Source organism: Stegodyphus dumicola, chromosome 11 (genome assembly GCF_044657685.1).
Source record: "Stegodyphus dumicola isolate Sdum_Otavi_A_Nest chromosome 11, ASM4465768v1".
In the NCBI taxonomy this organism is placed as follows: domain Eukaryota; kingdom Metazoa; phylum Arthropoda; class Arachnida; order Araneae; family Eresidae; genus Stegodyphus; species Stegodyphus dumicola.
This window is the reverse complement of record NC_140778.1, coordinates 123329676-123356480: the sequence shown is the minus strand read 5'-3', so window position 1 is coordinate 123356480 and position 26805 is coordinate 123329676. Positions and strand designations below refer to the sequence as shown.

The 26805-nt window shown below is 29.2% G+C and overlaps 1 protein-coding gene across 2 annotated transcripts in view; it reads right to left on the bottom strand.

Annotated features, from left to right (window-relative positions):
- Window positions 1–783: 783 nt before the first annotated feature.
- Window positions 784–26805, bottom strand: part of LOC118193126 (RNA cytidine acetyltransferase-like) — a 73184-nt gene continuing 47162 nt past the window's right edge. For both annotated transcript variants that reach the window (XM_035364168.2, XM_085827192.1), the window contains exons 10-19: window positions 23736–23949; window positions 22961–23062; window positions 21363–21437; window positions 12594–12808; window positions 11278–11326; window positions 8616–8808; window positions 7901–8073; window positions 5762–5977; window positions 2914–3065; window positions 784–942 (exon numbers count right to left, since the gene is read on the bottom strand). In XM_035364168.2, coding sequence (XP_035220059.1) covers window positions 849–942; window positions 2914–3065; window positions 5762–5977; window positions 7901–8073; window positions 8616–8808; window positions 11278–11326; window positions 12594–12808; window positions 21363–21437; window positions 22961–23062; window positions 23736–23949 — 1483 coding nt within the window. In that variant the 3' untranslated portion in view covers window positions 784–848. The remainder of the gene's footprint in view (window positions 943–2913; window positions 3066–5761; window positions 5978–7900; window positions 8074–8615; window positions 8809–11277; window positions 11327–12593; window positions 12809–21362; window positions 21438–22960; window positions 23063–23735; window positions 23950–26805) is intronic.

Below are 26805 nucleotides of genomic sequence, written 5' to 3'. Positions count from 1 at the left end.
TCTAACATAGGAGAGAACAGGCTCAATTCACATTCTGTAATGTACATAGAGTCAGAAATAATGTTTGAAAGCGGAATTGAAAGTTAAAAATGAAGGTTTGCCGTATGATTCTATAAATTTTATAGAATAACGTAACTATAGTAATATAGACTGTATTATTCCGATGTTTATTAAAGTCATTAAAGTTGATTAAAAACTATATGTTCTGTACTAGTGCATTTAATTTGCTAAATTTCCAAAATAGCTTCGAGATGGTGGAGGGCCCAAATAACAAGTGCCTAGGGATCTTGAGTCTCTAAGTCAAGGCCTGCTTATTTTACAAGTTTGGTGACAACACTGATCTTAGTTGGCTTATAAGCAACTACTCCCCTTATGGCTTCTTTCTTCCACTTTAGCAAGAATGAAATATCAGTGTTGGAAAAAGCCTAATCCATTATTTGTCTTCTGACTTTTATCTGGATAAATTGAAAATCTGTGCCTTCCCTCTTTTTATATATATTCTTTCCCCCCTTTTTTATTATTATTATTCTGTATTTAGTTTAAGATATACAGATTACATGATATTACAGATATATAATAATCAAATGATCTGATCATCAAGATTATTTGAATAACTGTGATACCTTTAGTCAGAATATATTTGTACTTGCTAAACTTGTACTTTAATGAAATGACATTTTAAAATGTTTTTATCAGATTATGATGAATGAAGATGCAAAAATAAATTTCTTAAAAACCTCAAGCAATGCTAAAATCTGGATATATAATGGAATCACCAATTAATTCATTTGAAATTAAATAACTTTATTTATATCAGGAATATGTACAACCATTTTTATAAGAGCATGCTACCTCTTTTTCTTCCCCTGTCTATGTTTTCCTTTAAATGAAACATTATGATTAGGTTTTGGAAGTTCTACTTCTTCTGGCTTTTTCTTTATACTAGAACAAAGAAAAGAAAAAATAAAATTCTAATTCATTATTTAAAAAGAGTATACATGCTAAATGAATCAATGTATTGAAAATACACCAATTTTTTTCCCCTATGTGTTTATATGTTGGCAACAGGGTAATATGAGATTTTCTAATATTAAATCAAGTAAAAGATATTGATATGGCATTTAATGTTATTTCAAGGTGTCAAGCAAAAGAGGGGAGATGAAAGTCTAGAAAAAGCCTACGAGACATTATGACTAAAATGTACATATTATGACTAAACTATCAGACTAAAAAGCAATGTGATAAAAGCATGCTGAATGACAAGTGATGTATGTAGCAGTAATGCTGCACCAGAATGAAAATACCAATACTGGCAGTGCACTTCAGTAATGGTGAAAGACAGCTCAAAAAACTGGTTCAAGACCAATTAAACGATAAATATCTGTTAGATGTCAGTGAGAGTGAAAACAAGCTTATTATGACAAATTTAGTCAAGAAGTATGGTATTCATAAGTTGATAATAAGGAAGTGGATTCATACTGGGGATCCGTGGTAAATTTGACACTAAATATCACATAAATCATTGAAAAGAGATAGGGAAAGAAAAGTTAATGAATTATTTTAAACCTGCCAGGCAGAGAGATTTTTTAGAATTATAGACTTTTATATCATGTTAATGTGTTAATTGTGATGAAAAAAAGGTTAGCTACAAAAAGTCAAATGACATCTGATTGTAGCCCAGGTAATTCTAGATAATTCAAAACAAAACAACTCCACAAAAAGTTATGCTAAGGATCTGGGAGAATTTCACAGAGAGGATCCATTAAGTCTTTCTACCATGGAGAGGAAGAAAAAAAAAATAAACAAGAAGGCATCTGCCCCTAGTTGGATCATCTCTGCAATAGCCTGGGAGGAAAGAAAACTATCATTGCTGAATGTAACAGAGTGGTATTCCGTAATGATAAATGGGAGAGTCTATACATTTGTTTGGAAACAAAGGATATTACACAAGTGTAGGTAGAGACTCATACCAATCTAAGACAATACCAAGTTATCACCTCATTTAGCCATTACATAATTTTCTTTTAAATAAAGAAGAATATGACAATGTAAAGAACCTTCATGGTGGATTACAAAATACTTCCATGACAGAACAACATAATTCTACAGGAAAGGGGTGGAAAAAATTCCTTCATAAAAGAATTAGTTTATAGACAATGACAGATAATTGTAATTGGCAAAAATAAAATTGTTAGACATAATTAATTTAAAAAAAAAAAGGTGCAGTGAATGAGTATTTTATATTATTAATGGTCATAATGTTTGAGATGAACCAAAAAGGCCAAATATTAGAAGTTGCTGATTCTTTGGCTAATGATATATGTCTATATAGTAATTAGTCTGAACAATTAAGAAATCAGAAGCCACAATGATGGCACATAAGTTTGTATCATTAACCAATATTCAGATTATTTTATGTGCATCTTGTTAATTATGCACTTTTTTATTTAAATCTTACAAGCATACACTTTTTCAGCATGTTAAGAAGATGCAATTGGGTGCTGCTAAGTTATGCCACAGTATTTTTAACAGGAAACTTTATAGCTGATTATCAACTAGTGTATAAGAGTTGCCAATCCACTTGCCTTAATTATGTATTTTAACTTTTCCCTTTTTTTAAATTCATTTATTTGTTTTCATTATTAAACAAACTAATTTTAATATTTGATTGTGTATTGAAATTTGAATACCGTGATAAAAATAAATTTTCTACAGCAAAATTAATTATATTAAATCCAGTAATTATTACTTTTTTGAAAATGTCTAATGTTGAAAATTTTTTTTACACATCTTTTAATGTTTCAGTATTTACAATCATTAAATTATCAATACATCACAATATGAATCACAATTAAAATTCATTCAAACATTAAAAAAAGTACTGAAAAAAAATTTAAGCTACATTATTCTCACCTTTTTATGCTGACAAGAGTCTTACGTCCAGTATGCAAAGCTTTCTCCCACTCATCTTCAGATCCTTTAATAGCATACTGTGAAAGATCCAAATCTTTTAATTTCTTTGAATCTTCAATTTGTTGTTGTTGAATCTTTTTTGCAGCTTCTTCCTATAAGCAGGTAAAATTTTATTTGAATAATAATTTCTGAAATCATCATATAATTTATTTATGAAATTTATTTATTTATATATAAATACAGTTTTTGATCTTTTATGAGTTCTAATGATATTTTATGACTTTGACTTAAGTTCAGTTTAGAGACAACTAGATTTTGAACAGGAACTATGTGTTGTATACCCTGACATAAACTTGAGTAATACAACTAATTATTTTTCCCTCTAACTTTGTTTGCCAGTATCTACCATGCAAATCACTTCATCATGTGTGAAAGTTCCCTCCCCGAAATACAACCAGATTCAAGCAATGAACCAAGATGGCATTTAAAACATTCAAGGCTTATTACACAACATGGTTGTTTGCATACTTGAATAACTTTATGAGGCATCTATCTTAAAGATTTGTGGGCACAATTCAATGTTTCAGATGCTATACGAATTGCTAGAGAACCCTGGAATGAAATTTTCTAAGAAACCTTCAATGGCATCTGGAAGAAAATTTGTCCACTGTTTTATAAAAGCGGGATGAAAAACTTCAGAAGCTAATTGAGTCTTTTTTGCAACAGTAGAAGTTTTCATTTGTTAGCAGGCAATTTGATTGGAAAATTGATAATTATGACATCAGGGAGCTGTTGGATTCACACAGTAAAATGCTAACAAATAATGAGCTTACAGAAATACATCAGCATATTGCTACTAAAGAAAACATCAAATTCACTAGAAAAGCGTATGACAGTTGCAAACTTGACAGAAAACTGTGGATCAATTGAAAAAGGGTTATAAATTTTGGAGAATATAGATTATAATTTAGAAAGTATTCTAGTAGCAAGGCAAGGAATTGGGGGGGGGGGGAAGAAGTTTGCTATAAAAAATTTTCATGTGATGAAATAAGTCACTGAGTTGTCAGAGAAGTTTATTAGATTTTATAATGGCATCAAGATAATTCCCTTTTTATATATAACTTTAAGAAGAGCACATTTTAACATTTTAATACTATTTTGTGCCGATATATTATTTTATGCCGTATACTATTTTGTGCTGATATATTATTTTGTGACATATACTATTATATATACTATTTTGTGCCATAAAACTGTATTCTTTATTACATACTTTTCTTCTAAGTGTTTTCTTCAGAACTTAGCACTATTTAATAAAAATTGATGTGTACTTATATGCAAAGTTAGACCCCATTTATGTTCATTTTATCAGTACTTCTTATTGTGTTGCTTTGAGGTATCACAGTATAAAATTTTTGTTCCTAAATTTTTTAAAAACTATAATTTCCTTCTCCCTGCCTTAAAAATAGCACAATACTTATAATCTTTATGAAGCACAGCATCTTTAAGTTAGTGCTTGTCATATGACACTTATATAATGTTAGTGATATCAAAATTTACAACAAATGTTAAATCCGCTGCCTAATGGTATCTAAACCTTTTAATAACTAGTAACAATGAAAATACACACACTATTGTTTCTCAGAAATAAAGTAACTTTGCCATTTTAAATTTATATTCCACTTATGTAAAAAAAGCTTCTTTTTCATTTTCTGACTGCTAGAGAATCATTTAAATCTTTATGTTGAAAACTTTAAGAAGAGCATTCACCTTTTTTCCTTAAACATTCTTTTGCTTGCCTCTTGTTTTCCTAATATGCTCCACAATACTCTGAATTTGAAAAATATATTCAAGACCACCACAAAAAAGGCCAGTTGGTTATTATGTTCAATATGCCATACCTGTAAACTTTGAAATATGAAAAATCAGTAGTTTTCAGTAGGTTTTTACCATTTTAATAGTGCCCCAAATAGATATAATGCATTATATAGATTACTGAACAATTTATAATATGATTTTGATGTAAAATCGATCAATAATTAATTAGATATTTTAAAATTTTTGATCTTTAGTTAACTTAATTTTATAAATTTCTTACACTTTTATATTTAGAAAATTCACCTTGCCAGTATAATGGTTAGTGCTACTGTATCACTTAACATAGATTCAAATCCTACAGAAGTGTGCCCATCTAAGTGTATAGTGTCTGTGTAGTATGTGGCACATAAAATACTACTGAACTGAAAGTTCACTTGACAGGCTTTTTGATAGGAAAAGAGGGATGGCAGACTCTCTGATCTATCCCTCAGGATGTTCTCTGTAGAAAAATGAGAAGGAACGTTTTCCTGCTTGCAAGTGTAAAATTGTTGCTCTCTAGTCATCAAACAGAGGCTGTCCAACTTTTCCATACAACTGAATGTTGAAAAATGTGCTAATTGACATCAAATGGAACTGTACGTCCAGAAAAGCAGGATTTTATGGGTGCACAACATCGAAAAAATCAACTGTCTGTAAGAATGTGTTTTAGAATTTGGTTTAAATAAAACCATGTAATATATATGACAGCCTTACAATTCATTCACTGCTATTTTAAGAAGCTATAATTGATTACAGATAGGTTTTATAAAAAGCAACAAAGAGTTTATAAATTTGAATAACTATGATTAATACATTTACTGAAAATGGAAGAAGAAAAATGGGGGGAAAATTCTATGATCGAACATATATTGTCAAAATAAATGATTAGAAAATGCTATCATTGCTAAGAAAAGCCTAAGCTTGTCAAAGTAAACAAAAAAGAAACACAAAAGAATTAATATATAAATATCTAAAAAGTAAAAGGTCTTACCAGTTCTTGGTCGAGATCTTGAGTAAGGGGTTCCATTTTGACTTCTGGAGCAATGATCGTCTTTTCTATAGTCTGCTCAATGATATCTGTCAAATGTTTAGTGAGTTTCCTGATGGTTCTGTTTAAAAGTCCATGTATCTGTATAGATGGCAAACCTAAATCTTTTGAAATTTCGTCAGCTGTTTTATGTTGTAAACCAAATGACAACAATATAGCCTAAAACCAAACACATCTTATTTAAAGAGAATACATTAGAAACTGTACTTAAAAAAAAAAAAAAAAAAATTTACTATTTTATATAGTATATTAGACAATAATTATTTTCTTATTTAAGTATTTAGGGATCTATACATATAAGTTATAACAATATAACTTATATGTATAGATCCCTAATATTTATAAAAGAAACACATTTACACTATAAAGACCTGTACAGTATTTTTTGTTACCTAACAAATTTCTAGCATGCCTTGATAACTGTAGATGGCCCTATCGCCTCATGATTCATTTATGGTTGATATATCCTTTTTATTATCACTACTGTGCTTTTGAATGAAATATGCAACTAAAAATGCTGCGTCGTCATGAGGACGGCATTTCTTCTATTTTAAAGTTGTTAGTTTTAATAAAGAACGTTACAGTCTACTGTTGTACATGTTTATATCTAATTATTCCTGGCAAGTTGCAGCCAGAGAATGAAGAAATGAAATAAATGTCCTGTAGGGAATTCAGTTTTAATTTGAAAAATATATGTGCGGCATAGTGCAGAAACCTCGGCAATGGGGTGAGTACATTCCAATTTTTTCCTTTGCTTTAACTAAAAGTTGTTAGTATAATACTTATTGTTACTCGTGACGGCTGATTTAAAATTTGTTTTTACTAAAAAGAAGGTTTTAAAAAGCAATTTAACTATGTTTAAAGCAAGGTATATTCGAATTTAGAACAAGCAAAAATTTTAGAGGTAAAACTGTTCAGAATAAAATTAAATTCTTTTAACAGTGAACTTCACTTTATCTTTGAGGAAAATTTTGTTGTGTCCTGAAAAAAGATTCCAATACATTCATTATGGAACAACAAACAATATAAGAAATTTTAGATGATTTATGGATAACTGTAAATAAAAAGTTATAGAAACCTTCTAGTGATTCTATTATTGAAACAAGTAGTGCAGCAAACATAAATTCATCTAATGTTTGATTGTCAAAATTAGAACTTTCTTTTTTTGCAGGGTAAAATATAGAAGAGTGAATTAGTTTTTATGACCTTTTTAAGGCAAACATAGATAGCAATCTAAATATTTCTAAATGTCACAAGTTGCAATATGTAAAGACCTCTGTCTATTCCAATTTCTGATGCTAATTATGATATTGAATTGCAACTTTTACAGGAATATTATTCTGATAAAAGAGAATTAACTAATGCATTAACCCACAAAATGTTTAATTTCCCTAATGTTTCTGATTCAGCTCAAGCTATTTTACATTGCGTTGATGTAGTAAATGAATGTGTATGTTCCTTGAGAACTCTAAAACTAGAAGTTTCTAATCTTTCGGATGTTCTTTTTGTTTATCTGATAACTGAGAAATTAGATAAAAACAAAATTTTGGTGGAAATGAACTTCGGAAAAAGATGAATTAGGTACTTTAGATTTACTCGAGCTTTTTAAAAGACCATGCTAGAACCCATCAGAATAGTAAAAATCAATGTAAGGGTTTTAGAAAATTTTCTAATTCCAAAGTGACTTCCTTAGTGTCGAGTAAAAAAAGTTGCATATTATGCAAGGAAGATAATTTTCTTCATAAATGTGGTAGGTTTTTAAACTTAAGTGTCCAAAAAAGAATCAAATTTGTTAAGAAACGCAAACTTTATTTTAATTGCTCATCTTCTCAGCCTCATTTAGGGAAAAATTGTCGTAGTTTACATGAATGTATGATGTATGCTGTAAGTTGCCCCAGCATTCTGTTCTTCAAATTAGTGAAAATGAGAACTCAAAACAAATGTACTCACTCTCCCCCACTGCTGAAATGTTCATACCAAACAATAAATCCGTATAAATGCCACAAAGTGTACAGGACAATTTAGTTATCCTAAAGGTGAAGCAAAGTGTGTTTTACTGTGGAACAAAACAGAAGATCTCACCTCTTGTACAACAGGTATAGAAATATCCTTAAAGTGACCTCTGAAGTAAAGTTTCGTTAAAATTGGAACGATGGGTTTTATGCACTGCAGATCTCCCAAGTTTTGGCAATACTTTTCAAGAGATTTCATGCAACGAGGTTTAATATACATATCAATATCAGCTTTTGTGAGATCTAAATGAAAAAAAAATATTGAATAAAATCAAAAACAAAAAGCAGCAAGAAATAAACTTGTAAAATTTATACTTGCTTCTGCCTTACACAAGACAGATGTTACTATTTATAATAAATTTTAATTATTTATTTTATAGTCATTTTAGTATTAATTACTTTTTAAAAATAAATATGAAATTTTAAGTTTTCAGAAAAATGTTAAAAGTAATATATCAGTTAAGTAACAATATTGAGATTTTTGCAAATAAAATTTTAACAAAAATTTAAAATAGTTAATATAGAACTTTTAAAAGTTTATGATGTATTAATGAATTTATAAAATTTTTAAACATAATACTTATATTCTAAAGTGGATACCTTATACTTCAAAACAAAACATTTATCTAATATCCCCCCCCCACAAATCAAATTTTTTGACAAAAATATATCTTCCAATATTCAAATAAATAAAAATTTAAATGTAACTAAATCACATTTAAACAAGGAATATGACAAAATACACATAATTTTTTTTATTACAATGATTAGAAAACAAAAATTACCTTTTGCATTGATTTTGCTATCTATATTTGAATGAAGTAAACTCAAAGCAAATGAAGAGGGAAAATTTTTGCAAACAGAACTGAGAAGCACAAAAAAGTATTCCTGAAAACATCTCCAGATTTCTTGCAGCCTATTTTCAAATTCCTTATCCACACATTTAAGCATGAAGCATGAATGTTCCTTAGCCAAATTCTTGCATTTAAAAAAAGGAAAAGAAAAGAAGAGGTGGCCATTAAAATAAAAGCAAAGAATTAAATTTTTTTTTTAAATATTGCAGAAATTAATTTAAATACAGAGTGAAACAGGATTTAAAACATAACTACTTTGTTTTAATTTTTTTTTTCAAAACATAAAATATAAAACTCTAAAATCAGAAAGCAAACAATCACAAAATACTTCACAAAGGTAGAAATACTCAGACATTTAAGTAGTGAAAGTATAAATATTTCATTAAAATGAAAGATAACTGATTTTCAAACTAAAATTCAATAATTGTGGCTTAGTGATCAGTAGTTTTCAAAAAACAGGGCATCACTTAATGCCAGACATAAATATTGATACAAAATCTAACTACTTGGTGGCAATTCTTAACAACACACAAAAATTCATGAAAAGAATGACTATTCTATCAAATACAAAATAATTTTTATGCCAGCTTAACTTCTGATTATACCATAGGCCAATTTCATCTATCATTGTTGAAAACACTTATGTTGCTTCATGCAATCAGAATTAGATAAATTAGACGAAGTAGAAATCTAAATGGTGGTGATCAGTGTTCGATATTTATTTCACCATTTTGCATGTGGAATCACATGTCAGGATCAATTAGATTATATTTGTGGCTAACTTGCAGGTGCATATCTGGCAGCTGCTAGGCCATCTACTTAAGCAAATACAATCAAAAGTCTTTAATCCGGACTTGTCGAGACTTGCGATTCTGGATTATTGGTTTTTCCGGATTATAGATCATCAATTTAAATCTGGTAAGATGGCATGCAGAAATTATAAAATTAAAAATATGAAACCATAAGTTATGCAATTATTATCTAAAGGGTATCAAAATTTACAAAAAAAGTTCAATATTTATTTGTTTACTTTATTAAACATTTCTTTCAATGCGCGCATGTGTAAAGCATACATTACGCATAGTCGAAATTAGAAAATTGCAAATAGAAAACTATTTGATGTGTATTCGTGATATTTATAATTACGAGGAATTTGATTTAAATCATATCAAAGAGGGAGTACATCGAGATGAAATACTACATTTAGTAAAGAATTATAAGCCGAATAAAATAAAAACATCTGCCCTAAAGATAAGGATAGTGCTGACAGATTAACTTCCAGTTCATTGCACGATGCGACGTCCCCCTCTGCAGAGTAGCGTGAAATTGATAAACAGATTTCGGAATGGTTAGAGAAATAAAAGATATGCCTTTATCCATTTTTTGCAGCCATTCCACTTTTTGTTTGATGGATATCGAAACATGCTTTCGATTTGTAGATCCTTTGGCAGCTCCAGAATCAGAAATTTTCTTTAACATAATCGAAAGTTCAAGCTTACTTTTATAAAATTGCTCTAACAGTCTGCAAAAAATAATAAGCCAGATCCAATTAGAAGATTAAGGAACAACGCAATCTGCAACATTAACTGAAATAGATAATTAGATCATTTTAGCTTAGCTTATACCATCCATTATACATTAAACGCGCATGCGTAAACGTATTATGCCCATGCGTAAAGGTTTTATGCGCACGCGTGAATGCATTATGTGTTGACACATGCGCAGAAAGTTTGTAGCTTTGAGGTCCAGATTATAAATCATTCTGGATTATGGACGTCCGGATTAAAGACTTTTGACTGTATATCCCTTTCAACTAATGAGGGAAAGAATTAAATTTCAAGAGAGATTACATTCTGTGTTAAATTAATAAGCCTTAATTTTTTTTTGAGTTATTCTATTCTTTCCCGAACTCTCCACACACACAATTATTATTTTATATAACACATTTTTACCAATTTTATTGTTTCATGCTAGTTTTGTATCATGTTGTGCTCTTAAACTTTTTCCTTTGTATTTGTTTGTTATAATGTTATGTATCATTCCACATAAATTCATAAAATTCACAAAACCTCGATAACATAGTCTAAGACTACACATTAAATAAAATAAGCTAGTTCATATATTTCACCGCCATGCATTTAAAGCATCTGCTAGAAAGAATGCTAAAGCCAGAACATAATTTTTAAACAGAGATGGCTGAAAGTTAACAGGAGAATGCGACTGCCAGCTCTCTCAACTAAAGATTAAAAAAACTTGGCTTAATTTGCCTTCTGGTGAGGAACACGGAAAGAAGTTCTGGTAAAGACTTGAATTATAACTGGTTAATGAACAGTTCACAGATTCTGAGAAATCCATGACTTCATGCATGTAGAAATAATTTTGGACATGACTGTATTTCAATAGATGAAAAGTATGAATGTCAATTCAAATACTGAATGACAAAAATGAAAACTCTATTTCCATTAATTTCAAATAAATGGGCATTAACATTTCAAGAAATAAACATTATGATAATTTTTCACCTTCTGTTCATAAACAAACCACTAGGTATTCCATAAAAATAGCAGACTAATATATAAATAGCATCACTTACTACTTCTTTTGATATAAATACAGGAACGAAACCAGCTTTCTTCCAAAACCTAATTTAAAAGAATATAATACAATAATAAATGAAAATAAGCATAAAATAGCACTCATAATTCAAAGTCACAAGTTGCACTGGTACATGTTACTTTGAGTTATGAGTAACTGTAACATGTGTAATTGCATGGTTTTACCTGAGAGATTGTAAAAGAATTCAGCACCTCATTTGTTCTAAACAAGGCATTACTGTTTACTTACTCAGTTATATAAGTTTTATAGAATTCTAGGTATGAATTTTTAGCATTACCTAATATTTAGTATTTAGGCAATGAAATCAGTTAAATGGTTTCTACATAAAACCATTTAAAAAATTATTAAAATTATGTAGAACATGGATTTTATCTCTTAAAAATCTATTCAAATAGCTTAAAAAAAAAAAAAAAACTGGTGCTACTGGAAACAAGAGACTATAAGAAATTATAAATACGGAATCAAAATCTGAAGTACACAAAATTAAAATTTGTAGCAAATAAAAAATACAGATAAATAATTTATTTAGACAACCTTATAAGACTATAAGGATTCATGATATTATTATATGGATGAATCCAACAGTCATTTTACCACTTCACTGAGCAGCTACTGCCATTAACTGATGCCCAGACATGAATTAATATTACAGTTCAAAAGCAGCCACAGATTCTCCAATCATCTATGCTTGCTTTTTTTTTTTTTTAAGTTAAATTTGAGCCCACCTGCATAGTAGCTGCAATTCATTTCATTTAGCATTATGTTAAATTTTGTCTTCTTTTACTATTTAAGCAGGTACAGAAGAAACAGACAAATAAAGAGTTTTCATGAACAGATGAAACCATAATAGCATACAAACAAATTCTAAACAGCATTATGTAAAACCAAGGTGGTAATTGTTCTAGGAAAAATGGTTTCAGAAAATGGCAAAGTGTATAAATTGTTCTAGTGAGTATTTCAAAAACACACAATAAATATTGAATTTTTTCCCTGGTTTTTCATTACTGAGTATTAAAAAGAATTTAACGTCCTCACATATGCAAGCTTAGTGAAGTACTAAAAGAAAGCACATCCTATCATTAATATTTAAAATAAAATATCTAAACCTTTTTGGGTTTAAATATTTATTAGAAAATTAGAAAATTCATATAATATATTTTAGAAATTTTTCAATTATTTTAAAACTTATAGTTCTTTAATTATGATACTTTAAAGAGACAATATAATTGTTAATTAAGATTCAAAATAATTCTTAAAATATACAAAATACGAAAGCAACAATTAGCTGTCTACCTTAGCAAATCAGATGATAAATTATAGGAAACAAAAAAAAATTCAATTTTCTGTGGTTGAACTTCAGTAAGTTGCAGCAAAAGAGGGGGAAGAGCTTCAGAACTGTTTCCAACATCATCCACATGCATTTCAAATGATGGATTTTCATCAATGGAAATCCACAAGCCAGAATAAAATTCTTGCAGTAATTGAAAAGCTCTAAGGCCATAGCCCATCTAATAAAGGGGAAAAATACTATTAATGAAATTAAATAAAATGCAAAAATTACTAATTACAAAAACTTCAATAGATATACAGTCTTTCTCCCAGAAGAAAAGCTCTTGCCTAGTTTTCAGCCGTAGAAAAAAGCCTCTCTTGACTCATATGTGCGTGAAAAAACTAATGAAGTGTTTACTTAATTTAATACATTCTCATACTGCTTTTTGAAGTTAGCAGTAAGAAATTAAACTACAGGCTGTCTATCAGGAGAAAATCTCTTACCAGCTAGTCTGCTGTCTGTTGGTGTAAAAAGGAGCCTCAATCGACTTCTAATAGGGGTGTTTTGAAGAATTACTTTCAATTTTCCATTCTGGTGCATTTTAAGATGAATTGGCAATATTCGTTTATTATTTTAGTTTCAAGTGAGCTTTGTTATTACATCCAATTTCTGAAAGTGAATACTCAGTGACATAGCTAGAGCTTTAGCAGCCAGAAGCAGTCCATGATTTTGCTGCCTAAGGCAACCACTGACTTTGCCACCCTTCTTGACATACAAATGACTCAATATATGTTAAAATAATTTACAGCTAAAAAAATTTAAACTCTATGCTTATTTTTGAAGAAATATTCTAATTCCAATATTTTAAAATTGTGTTATTATTATTATTATTATTATTATTTGGTTTGCAAAACCATCAATGACATCTTAGAGGTCTACTAGATTGTCTCTAATGTAGACAGCATAGACACATTTCTTAAATGGAAAATATTATAATTTTTATAATTCTTAAATACTTCCCAAAAGTTCCAGTTTCATTTCCTCTATATATTCTAGTCTAGCAATAATAGAAATAAAACTCTTGAAATATTTTTCTCTTAACAAGGAGTTCTTTATCATTAATGTAAACATGATAAATATTTAGTTGATATTCGTATTTTTCATTCAAAAGTTCCAATGAAATAAAAAAGGTATAACAAGGGTATGTAGTGATATAAATCTCATGGGGATTTGAATACTTTACCTTAAATAAAAACTATTTTTTCCCCTCAATTCAATGATAAATTGTGCTATTATTTTCTATATGCAATTAACTGCTATAAAATTATGTTTTACGCAAAAAATGCCGCTCCCAAAAATAAGATGCTCGTGGCTAACCACCCCCCTCCAACTACAGGTTTTTAAAATTATTCAGCTACCTATTTTATATTTAAAATGTGCATTAGATTCATAATTATATAAAATTTGGATTTTATAACTTCAGTTGATTTTATTGCATTAACATAACTATGAATTAATATTTTTGTAATAAAGTAAAACTTTTTAAATTTTCGTTAAAGATGAAAAGCTCTTTTTGCGCAAAGCATGCCACAGTTTGTGGATCCCCAAGAACACCATAATGGGGAATAAAACAACTATATGGAGTGAACATTCAAAGTGATTTCTTCAGTCTTTGAATGATACTCTGTTTTTTTTTTTTTTTTTTTTTTTTTTTTTTTTATAAATTCCTGTTAATTTATTGCTCATGCTTTAATAAAGACTAAAAATTTTATCATTTAACTGATATGGAATCATATGAAAGTAAAAGTGTTTATTTACATACTCAACAAATACTTTTTGCAAACATTATTTCTTTTCCCATACCTTCACACTAAATCAGAAGTTGGTTATTTTAACAAGAAAAGGGAGCAGGGAAAGTAGAGTTAAAATCAAAACTGCTTTCATCTTAATTACCAAACTTGATTCCCATTTACATATTATGCAGGTTTTTAAAGACATTGTCATTATTAAACATTGAACCGAGAAATATCAGCAGCTACAATTTGAATATTTCTTATTTCCTATTATTTGAGAGATTTGGCTTGGTTTATCTTATTACAGCAAAACATGCAAGGGGTATCAGCTGAAGAAGAGGGATATTTTTGTGGAGAACTTCCTAAGCGAACATGGCTGGTATCCATATTACACATATGATAAACCATTAAAAACGCCCATGCTGAAAGCCCGTCCACTGTAACTAGAGCCAAGTTAAATTACCAGCATTTAGCCTTACTTGGTTTAGTAATCTTATTCACAATGGCAAAAATAATTTAATATTTAAGGTGTACAATGAGAAGTAATATCTTAAAAGTAGTCAAAACGACTGTCACAAGATCTTGTTTCTTCTGAATAGTCAGGATTGCTGCTGCTAGTCCGGATCATTAATTCATCCACTAACTTTTCTAGAAGTCTATCCTTCCTCCAATAAGAATTATCAATTTTTTTCCACTTGGTTGCAATATACTTTCTATTCTTGAGAACAGAACTTCATCCAAAGCTTGTGCAATAAACTTTTCAAAATTTTGAATCTTAAGTCACCGGTTATAATCCTTTCCCTGATCAGTCTTTTAACTGATGGCCAAACATATTGCACTGCATTTATATCACAGAAGTAAAGAGGGAGCCGAACAACAAGATGACCATTTTCTTTTGTAAAATTATCAATTTTATAGATTAGTTTTTTTTTTTTTAGATGATTGTATTCTATACACTTAAACTGTTCTACTTTTCACATTTCAGGATTGCAGCATATTGCCTTCCTCATCAGCTACTTTATCATTGTTTGCTTTAAAGCATATTTCATGGCTGTTGGATTTTCATCTTGCATGTGATATGGAAAATTGTCCATGCATGCCACACTTCAGGGATGTAAATTTAGAAGAAGCTTTTCCAACACCCATTTTTCTAAATTTTTGTAGTTCATTTGCATATGGTAATCCCCGCTTTGAACTGATGGTTTGTATACAAGTTGAACACTCGGAAAAAATCCTGTGGAAGAGCCAACATGGACAACAACCAGTCTATGTTTGAACTGACATTCATTTGTGTGTCTAAAACAGTGTCATCTTGTCAGCATATCTTAAATATTAAGTTACTATCGATCCATATTTCATTCATGTAAATGATGTGGCACTTGCCCTGACTTTCCTAATTTCTTGCAAAGAATTCCCCCCTCCTAAAATACAATACCAGGTCTTTCAATGAGAATTTCTCTTTTGTTAATGCATTTCTTTCAGCAAAAATTCAGTGAATGCAAAACTTCACACTGTCTTTTGGGCATGAGAAGTCTTCTTTCACAAGCAATAATTATATTGTCTGCCATTATACACACATATTATGACACATTAATCAAAATCTATGTTTGAACTGACATTCATTTGTGTGCCTAAAACAGTAAACACATTAATCAAAATTTTGCAATTTGATCACCAAGCTTTATATGAATCTTTCCAGGTTATTTAGAAGTTATTTTCGACCATTGTGGATACTTCATGCCAAATTTTTAAAACTGTATACTGGAATACTCCAGTAGCTTGAGAAGTTCTCTTCAAAACTTGAGGGAGAGGAATTAAAGAGTTTGCTGAAGTTTCAGAAGCACAAAACTCTGCAACATTACATGATTTGATGTACCTGGGATTTTAAAGGTTGACCTTTCTTAAACTGGAAGGGCATTTAAAAAAATTGGCGAATATCAAAGCACTACAAAAAAGCAAGATAAACAGAAATAATAAGGAGGAAAAAATAGTTAAAAGTAATATAAAGCAGTAAAAGAAAAGCTGTGGGCAAATGGGACAAAACCAAGAAGACAACTAGCAAACTCTTTTTCCCTCAGCTAAAATTCACCAAAAACAAAATAACAATAAAGCATTAACTTGGCTTGGCCCTACTTGAAATATACTAGCCCTGTTGCTATAGTGACTGCCACCACCAGACAGTGTGGTGGGAGCTCCTCCTCATAAATAGACATTAATAGTTATTATTATTGTAATAATGCAATTTTCTTAGGATAATAATAATAATAGAGATATTTACACATTATTATAATGAACAAAGGTTGTATAGATCCCTAGACCTTGCTTATATTTTCTCCTTCCTTATTTTTATGTTAAATACGGATATACATGTACAATTAAGAAAAATATACCAATACCTTAAGCATTATTTTATCAATATAAAAACATATTTTTTAAACATACACATAAAATAATGTTAGTATAAGGAAGAAAACATAATAATGAGTAAAAAGGCTAAACTATAGGGAAATTTGGGGGGGGGATCTCATAAAAACACCTTGAAGAATGTTGTGCAAAAAATTGCATATCCATTAGCATTATTACTTTCAAAGTTATTTTTACATCTTAAATGAGAGAAAAGTATGTAAATAAGTTAATATGCTACATATAAGCAGCAAGATTTCCCCTAAATTGATTCTATACTAATTCTGCCACTATGTTCTACATACAGGCCAGGGGTTATCAACTAGTGGGGAATTTTATAATTCCACTGGAAATTATGCTCAGCCATTTATTTGGCTTAAAGTATTTAGTTCAAATTCATGAAAATAAAAAACTACTTTTATTCAAGTTTCAGTATTTACCAAAATTTCTATAGTTTTCATTGTACAATTTATAAAACATGTTAGGAATTAATTTAAAACTAAATAAACACATAATACAAGTATTTTTTAATTTTTGGAATCCTTTAGCAGTGGTGAAAAAGGTGCAAGGGGCAAAAAAAGTTGAGAATTAACTGATATAAAATTAACCTATTAGCAGTTTACAAAAAAATATCAGAATTGAATTTCTGGATTTATGAAAAGAAAATTTTGCCATTTCAAGCCATTAGATCTTTGCAATGATTTTTATTTATAATGTCAGAAAAACCTCAGGGAAAGGAGAGATAAAATATATACCTCAAAACAGAAATTCATTAAAATTTATATTCATTCCTATTTACTCCAGAACTGTCATTTTTGTAATTGGATTAAAATTCCATAATATTGGTTTTATTCATTTTATCAAATCATGTGAAAGCAATATTTGATATAAAATGATATATTTTGCAATTGACAGTTCAGATCAGGCTTTCAGGCTAACAAAATTTTACCGAACAGCTTTCAAAAAAAATTTCCAAATGTAAATGCTAGACATTTTAAAATAAGAAGGTGGGAAATACATACTTATATTATTTTTATATCATTATATTTTATTATATTATTTTATAATATTATCAGAATGTTAATGCTATTACAACAATGTTAACATATTTCAGGGGGGGGGGAGAGAACAACAAATTACCAACTCGAATGTTGCCAGATAGCAGTTTTTAAGTTAGTTTTCAAGTTAGTAAAATGGTGATTTATCACCAGATTCAGTGATGCATTGTATAAAAATGAGAAAGTGAGGAAATGTTCCAAAATTTCTTCACAACAAAGGATTTGCCTGATCACTCAATGAATAATAGTAACCTCAAAATTGATGACGGGGCTACCATTCTTCATTTCATGATCTGACTTCAAATTCTAATAAAATGCCTGCCAAAAATAGATCTGGTGACAAATTACCCTACTGGAACAATTTTCAACATCTTTACAAAAATGACAGAAAATGTATTTAAAAAAAGGACTGTGCATTAGGGTGTTTCACTTTTCCACAGACAAGATTTTCATATAACTTTGCTTAAGTTCGGAGTCTAGTTATGTAAAAGATAAATCTAAGTCTCAGTTATGTATAAGATATGCTAAATTTCAAGATTGGCTAATATTTAGAGGTTGCACACACTGATCACTTTTATCTCAAACTAGTGAAATTTCTAATATTGAAGTGCTTTGTACGAATGGGCTTGTTATGTATTTCTTTCATTTTTTTGCAGGTAACTGAAATGGGAGCCAAAAGAGAAATTTGGTTGCTACAAAAAGGTGCCCAGTGGTGAGTTTTTAGGAACTCTGTTCCTTTAAAAGGAACAAGTATGTTTACTTTTTATTTACGATCACAAGAAAATGAAAGAAACACTTTAGAATGCTGCTAAATCTACCAGCATTAAGCTACAGGAAGTGAGAAGAAAGCAAATGTTCTGTTAAGACAGAGAATATCCATACTGGTAGAATCCATACTGGTAGAGTATCAAAATGTGAGTAAAGAGAAATTGAAAAACATGGATAAAGCAAATGTGAAATAGGTAATTTGAAAAGGTGATCTTGCCAAGTTATTTGACATTTCCCTGTAAAATGTGATGGACTAGCGTATTGCAAGAAAATTAGAAATATCTCAGAGATTAAACAAAGATATCATATGAGTTTATTAATGAGTAGACAAGGTTTTTGCTTTGAAATTAAGAACTAAGTGTACAAAGGAAGACTAAAATGATTCGTATAAGAATAAACACTATAAAGCTATAGCTGAAATCAATATGACAATTATATTGGAAGACTCATCTCCATCATTGTCAGCACCTAGTGAAAAAGATGCCAAGATTTTGCTTCCAGCAATGTTGTGGTTGGCTCGCCCTCTCCACACCCAAGAATTCATATTAACCCTTTGTTACATACAAATAATCTAGAGAAGTTAAACGAAAATGTTTGTAATTTTTCTACTTTAAATAAACTTAGTAATAATAAAAAAAATTAATTTTATTCATATTTCGTTTTAAATAATTGTTACAGTTTGTTCACTACAGTGGACAGCATGCATATACGTACATGCATACAAATCTCTTCCCAACGATTTACGGTCATTGCATTTGAAATCATTTCCTGCCTTGTTTGCAGTGATCATTACCATCTTCTAAATGGTAAATTTATAACTGATATGTACATACAGGTCCCCCAAAATACCTTCAGTTCGTCGATTGTAATTGAATTCATTTTGCTACGATTTTGTAACCTGTACCTATTGGATTCAAATGTCAAATGTTCTTGAAATTCCTTCCCAAACATAAACATTCTCAGTGTTTTGGCTTAATAAGCAGTACATTTGGGTTTCAACTCACTCTTTTCGGTAGATCTTTATCTACCCACTCCACAATCTTCTCAAACTGACTTTTAAAATAAAATGTCTAAAATTACTAATTATGAATAAAAAATGGCAGTATAAGAAAATGTAAGCAACATTATACAATGTTTACTATTAGAAATTCTACTAACTTAGAAACAGAAGTAGCAGCCGTTTTTCAAATAGCAATGCTTTACTTAGTGTTGCTATTCAGCCATCTATGATCGACAGTTGAAAGTTCTAATAATATAGAATGAATTAACACAGGAATGGAATCTGTTAAGTCATTTACAGAAGAATAAACAAATTTAAACTTTTGTCTACTAGAGCGGACATGATGCAACAAAGGGTTAAAAGGAGTGCTTGAGATGTGTTGTGGCATGCCATCAAGTGGTCCTGACATCCAGATATTTTGAAAATTCCACTATGTGTTTCACTTGATAAGAAATCATATATGACAATGCTGGATGAAGAAAGTCCTGTACAATGCTTTCTAAAAGAACAACAAATGAAAATATTTAACTACATCCAAAATGTCCTAAAAGATGGAAGTCATCCAACAGTAAACTCTAAAGAGTTATTACAACTCTCGCTGCTGTATCTAGGAGGTTGGTCTCAAAACAACTCCAATTTCAGGATCCCACGGGCTATGCATCAAGCAAAGTACATGGCAAAGGCAAAATATACGCTTAAAATTGTCTTCTTTACAAAATAGTTGACTATTCCTTAACAAGAATTGAAAGGAATGAAACAGGTGGCACATTTGGTTAGCTTTATATATCTTTGCTTTTGGCACAAGGTAATCAGTAAGTTCAGTAAGTTCATGGATTCCAAAGAATGATTTAAATATACTACAGCTTCTGAGCACTTACCCAGATGAAGGCATCAAAAAAGTGCTCTCACAGTATTGAATTAGCTTTTTTGGAAGAACGTATTAATCAGGTTGATAAGGAAAATCAGACTAAAAATTTAGAAACCAAACCTGCAAAATAAAAGGAGATGAATGATGAGAGGGTAAAAACTTAGTTTTTGAAGGGAAAGACCAGAGCCATTTCATTAGTAAAGATGTTCTTTGAATTGACTGGGATCCATGACTTGAAAGAATACTGTAGTGATTCTCTAAGAAACCACGCAAAAGCTCTTAAGGTGGTCAGTGACACCACAGAATTAGGAATTTCTCTGATAAAAAAAATTTAACTAATTGGTCAGAGACGAACAACAAAAACAATTCTTGTTGAGGGTAGTCGAGCATCTTAGAAAAGTTTTCGTCAAGTGGACAAAAAAAGACATCATTCAAAGTTGATTAATATAACATATGTTTTGCCTATCATACTATCTAGTGATCTTATTTTTAATATTATTTTAAGTTTGAGATTTCTAGTTTTCTAATAAAAGTAATTAATAACGAAAAATAGTATTTTTTGCCTTCTTTTACAAAACTGATCAAAGTGTGAAATTCTAAATATTATCCAATCTTCTTCAAATTTGGCATATACATCTTTTACATCATTGAGATTTGGGGAGTAAGCAAAGTCTGCAAATATTTTACATTTTATTTTTCACCTCAGAAAATAAAACACCTTACAGCGTGTAAGTTTGGAAGTCTGGATTTTAGACTATATTTATTATATATAAATATTGCAATGTAAACTACAGAAATCTCACACAGAAAGTATTAGTAATTGTGTAGAAGCTGCAGAGGGGTATGAGTAGCATTTCTTTTCTTTTAATAAAAGGCTTGTTAAGGCCTATATATATACTTACTCTTTGAAAATCAGGATGAGTAACTAAATCTAATATATGGATGCCTTGAATGGGTAGAAATCCAGCTGCATTCTCCTGCACAGGGAAAAAAATATTTATGCTACTGTACAGAGAAAAAAAAATTAAACTAATATTTAGTTCATTGCATTGTTACCAAGTTCATTTTTATTAGACACTGCTTTATGGCCAATTTTGGCATGCATAAATTACTGACTGAAGACAAAGTGCAAATTAATGTGAATTATGAAAACCTACTGTCATAATTTAAATACAAATGTTGATCTTTATTTCTTTGCATTTTGTTGCATATCAGCATTATTATTACTGGCACATAATGAACTTATTTTATGTTCTATTTTATTATAATTTTATGTACATTTCTAATACACATTTGCAGGAGTTTTAACTTGAGTGCACATATAGTTTTGTATTATCTATGAATCTGTGTAAATGCAAGCTTGAATTATGTAAATAGTTCAAGGTACAAGCAAGGATATAACCTGCCTACCAGACAAGTAGTTTCTGACATATAGGCAATTTCTTGCCAACCTGATAACATTTTAGAAATTTTTGAAAATATAATTCAAGATCTAAATTGATTTTCTTACAGTGTTTTAAAGGTCACATTTCCCGTCAAAGATTTATATATAAAAAAGATTGATAAAAGCTCCAAAGTCATTCAAGAATATTTAAGTCTGAAGATTAGAGTTCTTTTAAAGGTACTCAGTTTTATTTTCTGCTCTTGCTGAATGATTTTGAATTGTATTACTGCAATAATCTGGAATTTTTACCACAGTGATTCTACATTTTTAATACCAAATTTGCAGCATTTATTCCCACATTAATAAGAATTACAGTTATATTTCTTGCTTCTTGATCTATTTTAAGCTTCATTTAGAAAAACTGCTATCCCTTAAAACTACAATAAAAAGTCTTCCCCTTCGTGTTGCTTGCTTGTTCATAAGATCTTTATGAACCATTAACAAGAACAAATAATATGGTTCCGTATGAACCATTTCTTTTATCAATTACACAGTAAAAGAAACCTGATATTACTCATAATCTAGAACAATATATCATGTAAAACTAATACAATGCATCATATATGATATTTCTTAATGAAAATACAGATTTGCTCAGAATGTACTGCTTTTAATGTGAGAGTCAGAAACAAAAAATTCTATTTTGAAAGAAAATTTGACACTTTCTGATTATCTGTACCTGTGAAAAGTCTTTTGTGCCTTAACTTGGCAAAAAATTATTTACCAGTGGTTGGTGACTTTTCAAGAGCAGAGGGGGTGGGGACATACAACCAGAAAGAGCAGAAAAATTCTCCAATATATCCCAAATTTTTATTTATGTACTAATAATAAAAATAGTACTACCAGTAAAAATTTCATGACATACAATATTCTGATAAAGAGATTTATTTTCGATAACAGAAATTTATGATATAAAGTACTTTTGTTTTTGCCTTCAGATTTTTCCATACCAAATACCGATAATCTATGTAATGACTATCAATATATAAATTAAGTTCTTTTTCCCATTACTTCACATAATAATAACAAAAAATTTAATATTAAGTGCTTTCATACTATTTCTTCAGTTTTCCATTGTGAGAAGCATTGTGACTTAATCCCATCTTGCTTACAGCCACTATGAATTATGTTTGTGGGGATTTCCTTTTCAATATGAACCTGAAAATTTTAACATTTATAATTAAAATGTATTTTTAGATTGTAACATTTATAAATTGAAATATTTAAAATATATACTGGAACGTTATATAACTTTGTACAATAGATAATTCAAAAAAAAAAAAAAAAATTCTAAGAAAGCTAACTAATCCAAATTAACAAACTACATAAAAGAATATGAAATAATTTGCAAATAATCTCAGAAAGTATAAATTCATTTAACAAACAATTGTAAAAAAGACAGCTGGAAAATTTATGCAAATTGATATTTTTTTTCCCTGCTAATTAAATATGGTAAGATGAGTATGAGATTTACAGAAAGTCTGAAAAATCCTGTACATATGTAACCATTTCTATATCTTTAATGCAAAAGTTGTTGGTGCTTTCCTTTAAAGAGCATTGAAAATAAAAATGGTAACTGCGGAAAACAAAATAATTTTCCTTCACCATAATTTCAAGTTAAAACACTTTATTTAAAAACACAATTTCCATAAAAATTATCTTATATACATTAAGGAAATTTTTTATATATATTTAGAATATTTGTTTTAATTTATGATATTAAATGCATATTACTTTAGTGTTTTACAGTTAATAAAATTTAATATTTTTGAAAACAGAAAAAATTATTATGCATAAATAACAAACTCATAATAAATAATTTTATTGTTACCAAAATAGCACATAAAATTTCTGGTGATGCTTTCTTGCTGTGGCTAAGAGCTGGTAATAAACAGAAAATATGATAATCAGGGTTATCTGCTAATTGAAGAAGATAATTCGGAGATATTGCTCTTTTTGAAGATGATAAAATAGATGTTAATGACAGAAGAAAATTCTCAGAATTCTTATGGCCACTGAAAAGAGTTTCTCTAGAAACATAATATCTAGATTTTCATTAAGGATTCAAAATGAACAGCTCTGCTGTATTATACTTACATACAATTTCAACCAATTAAAAGTTTATAAAATAAAATAATTTCATTTATAAACATGCGAATCATGACAATTTTCTGACATATGATAAAAAATATATAATAAAATTTTAAAAGTTTACGAATTCAAGAGAAATTTTATTGGACTAACATATTAAATTTTATAAATATAAATTCATAATTTAAAACACATTTAAATGTTACTATTATATTACAGAAGTGCTGAAATAAATGTTGGAAGATTAGTAAAATGTGACACATAAGAGGAAAAATTCATATCCAAGGTACAAAATATTTTTTAATATTATTAGTATTAAACAAATACATATTTTTATATGCCAAGAATTCTGGTAAACCTTTTGACCACCAAATGAATAATTTATTTGAATGCTTAAAGAATATGAAAATTCATTCTGATTATTCACAAATGATGTAATAAGTAAAAAAAAATAAATATTAAATAAAGAAATATTATATATAAATCATTTTTTTAGTTTTAAAATGATAAAAAAAATAATCGTCTCTCTCTCTCTCTATATATATATATATGCATGTATGCATAAAAAGCAAATCTAAACTGATTTAAATTAAACTGATTTAAATGATATAAAACATTTCGTAATGTAATTAAGCGTTTAAACATTTCAATAAAAATTTTAAAACAAGATGCAATACAAGGAAAATGTATAATATTATTTAAAGAAGAATTACAGTATGCTTTAATAATTATTAATAATAATAATTAACTCCCAAAACAAGCATTTTTCAAAAAGTAAGTCTTTAATTACAAAGATGTAAATTTCTGCATTATTTCAGAGTGTACAGTTTTTCATAATGAAGGAAATGCATTCTTACATTTGCTTTAACCTTTTCAGGATGGGAATCCCATATATGCATTCCCTAAGAACGCCTCTTACAGCCATGCATTCCATCCACGCATCACTAGAGATTGCATTCAGACAGGTGATGCGTAAGCGCATTTTAAGCTGGAACGTTTTTCTGAAGACCACTAGATGGCATTGTATGTTCATTACTTTTGAAATGAACACAGTTTTAGGTTCCTGACCTTGAGTTTGATATATTCTGCCTGACTTTGGTATTTTACTCATCAACTGTTGCGAGAGTGGGGGGGGGGGGAGGGAAAGCATAAACAGAGGTGGGCTCTTTAAATCACGGATTGCTAATATAAACATTCGCCTATCTGATTTATATCGAATTCCTTTTTTTTATTATATTTTTCCCTCTACTATGTACAGTCTTTTAGGATTACTATGTGGAGTTCTGTTACGTTTTGCACTGCCTTCAGCTTTATTTTCGTTTCTTCTCTTTTTATTTCGGAAAGCCTCACCTCCAGTCTATTATGGTGCATGGCACATAGCACTATTTATCAGAGGAAAAATACCCTCGTATGGTTAATGAACCATTTAATAACACAGATGAGAGTGATGATTAATTTTCTAAAGAGTTAAAAGTGATACTTTTTGTAAGAGTTAGCAAGTGATACTTCTCCGTGCTTTGAGATTTACCACACTTAGTCTCCATTTTTAATTTTGTTACTTCTTACTGTAAATAGTCTTCATTGTGTTCTTTTATTAATTTTAAACTTTATTGATGGATTTTATCAATTAATACTTTGGAATAATTTTAATAGCACTTCCGAAAATTATTTTACAAGATAAGAAACTTTTTAAGTATATTTTCATGTAAAATTAAAAAAAAAAACGTTATTAAGTGCTAATTTTTACATATATAAGAGCTCAAGTAATAATCTAAAATTATACTAAAAATTACGATGCTAGAAGTGAAACTTTTTTTTTTTTTTTTATGAAATTAGGCTTAAACTTCTGTCCTGTACGGTGACTGCCTTCGATTCCCTTCCGTTCCGCACAAGCGTCTTAAACAAAGGTGCGCCGTTTTGAAAGGGTTAAAATATGTTTTAATGATGCTTTTAATAAATGTCTGTATTACATCAGGTCAGCAGAAGAATTTATTAATTTATTATAAAAAAGCTGCATTTAGTGCTGCCATATGCAAAGAAAAACTTACTACCAGCTGCAGTTTGATGAGATTCTTTTTTATCTTGCGGATATTTTAACTTGGAATACCGCAAGATTCAATTCTAAGCATTTCTATATTATAAAATTAAGATTTTAACGGTGGACTAAATGAAAGATGAGTGACTTAAACATTTGCTGGCATTTCTATGAAATCTATTTCTCAAATTAAATTTGCAGAGTATTCAAGAAAGTTACACGATCGACACAGTCCAACTACCTCAAATACTTGATCAAGAAAGGAAATTATTTTCCTGAAAAAACTTAGCACCACGTCACCAGACAGTTCAACAAAAACACACTCAAACTAAAAGAACAAGTACTTCAAAAATGTTCAGATGCAATCTTTGAAATTTTAAACATCTGAAAAATTTTTGTACTATCAATATGATCCATAAACTAATACATGTCTGCCATATATAATTTTCCTGATGAAGATCTTTTGATCAAGATCAAAACAGCATGAATTATTAAAAAGAAAATTATGTACACTTTCCTTTCCTTTAGTAGACATATTCAAACTGCAAAACAGAAAATCAAAGAACAATGACTGCAAAGAAATACACCAGAAAATACTTGTCTAACATTTTTTTTTTTTTTTTTTTTAAGAATTAAATGACAAGAAAGTGGGTTGCAAGAAATTCAATTACATAATAATGACAGATTAAAATCTCATTGAAAAAGAATAAATGCTTCAGTTTCTAAAGGATTCAGCTGTTCTTGACTACTTTACTAGTACTAACTCAGCTCCGTT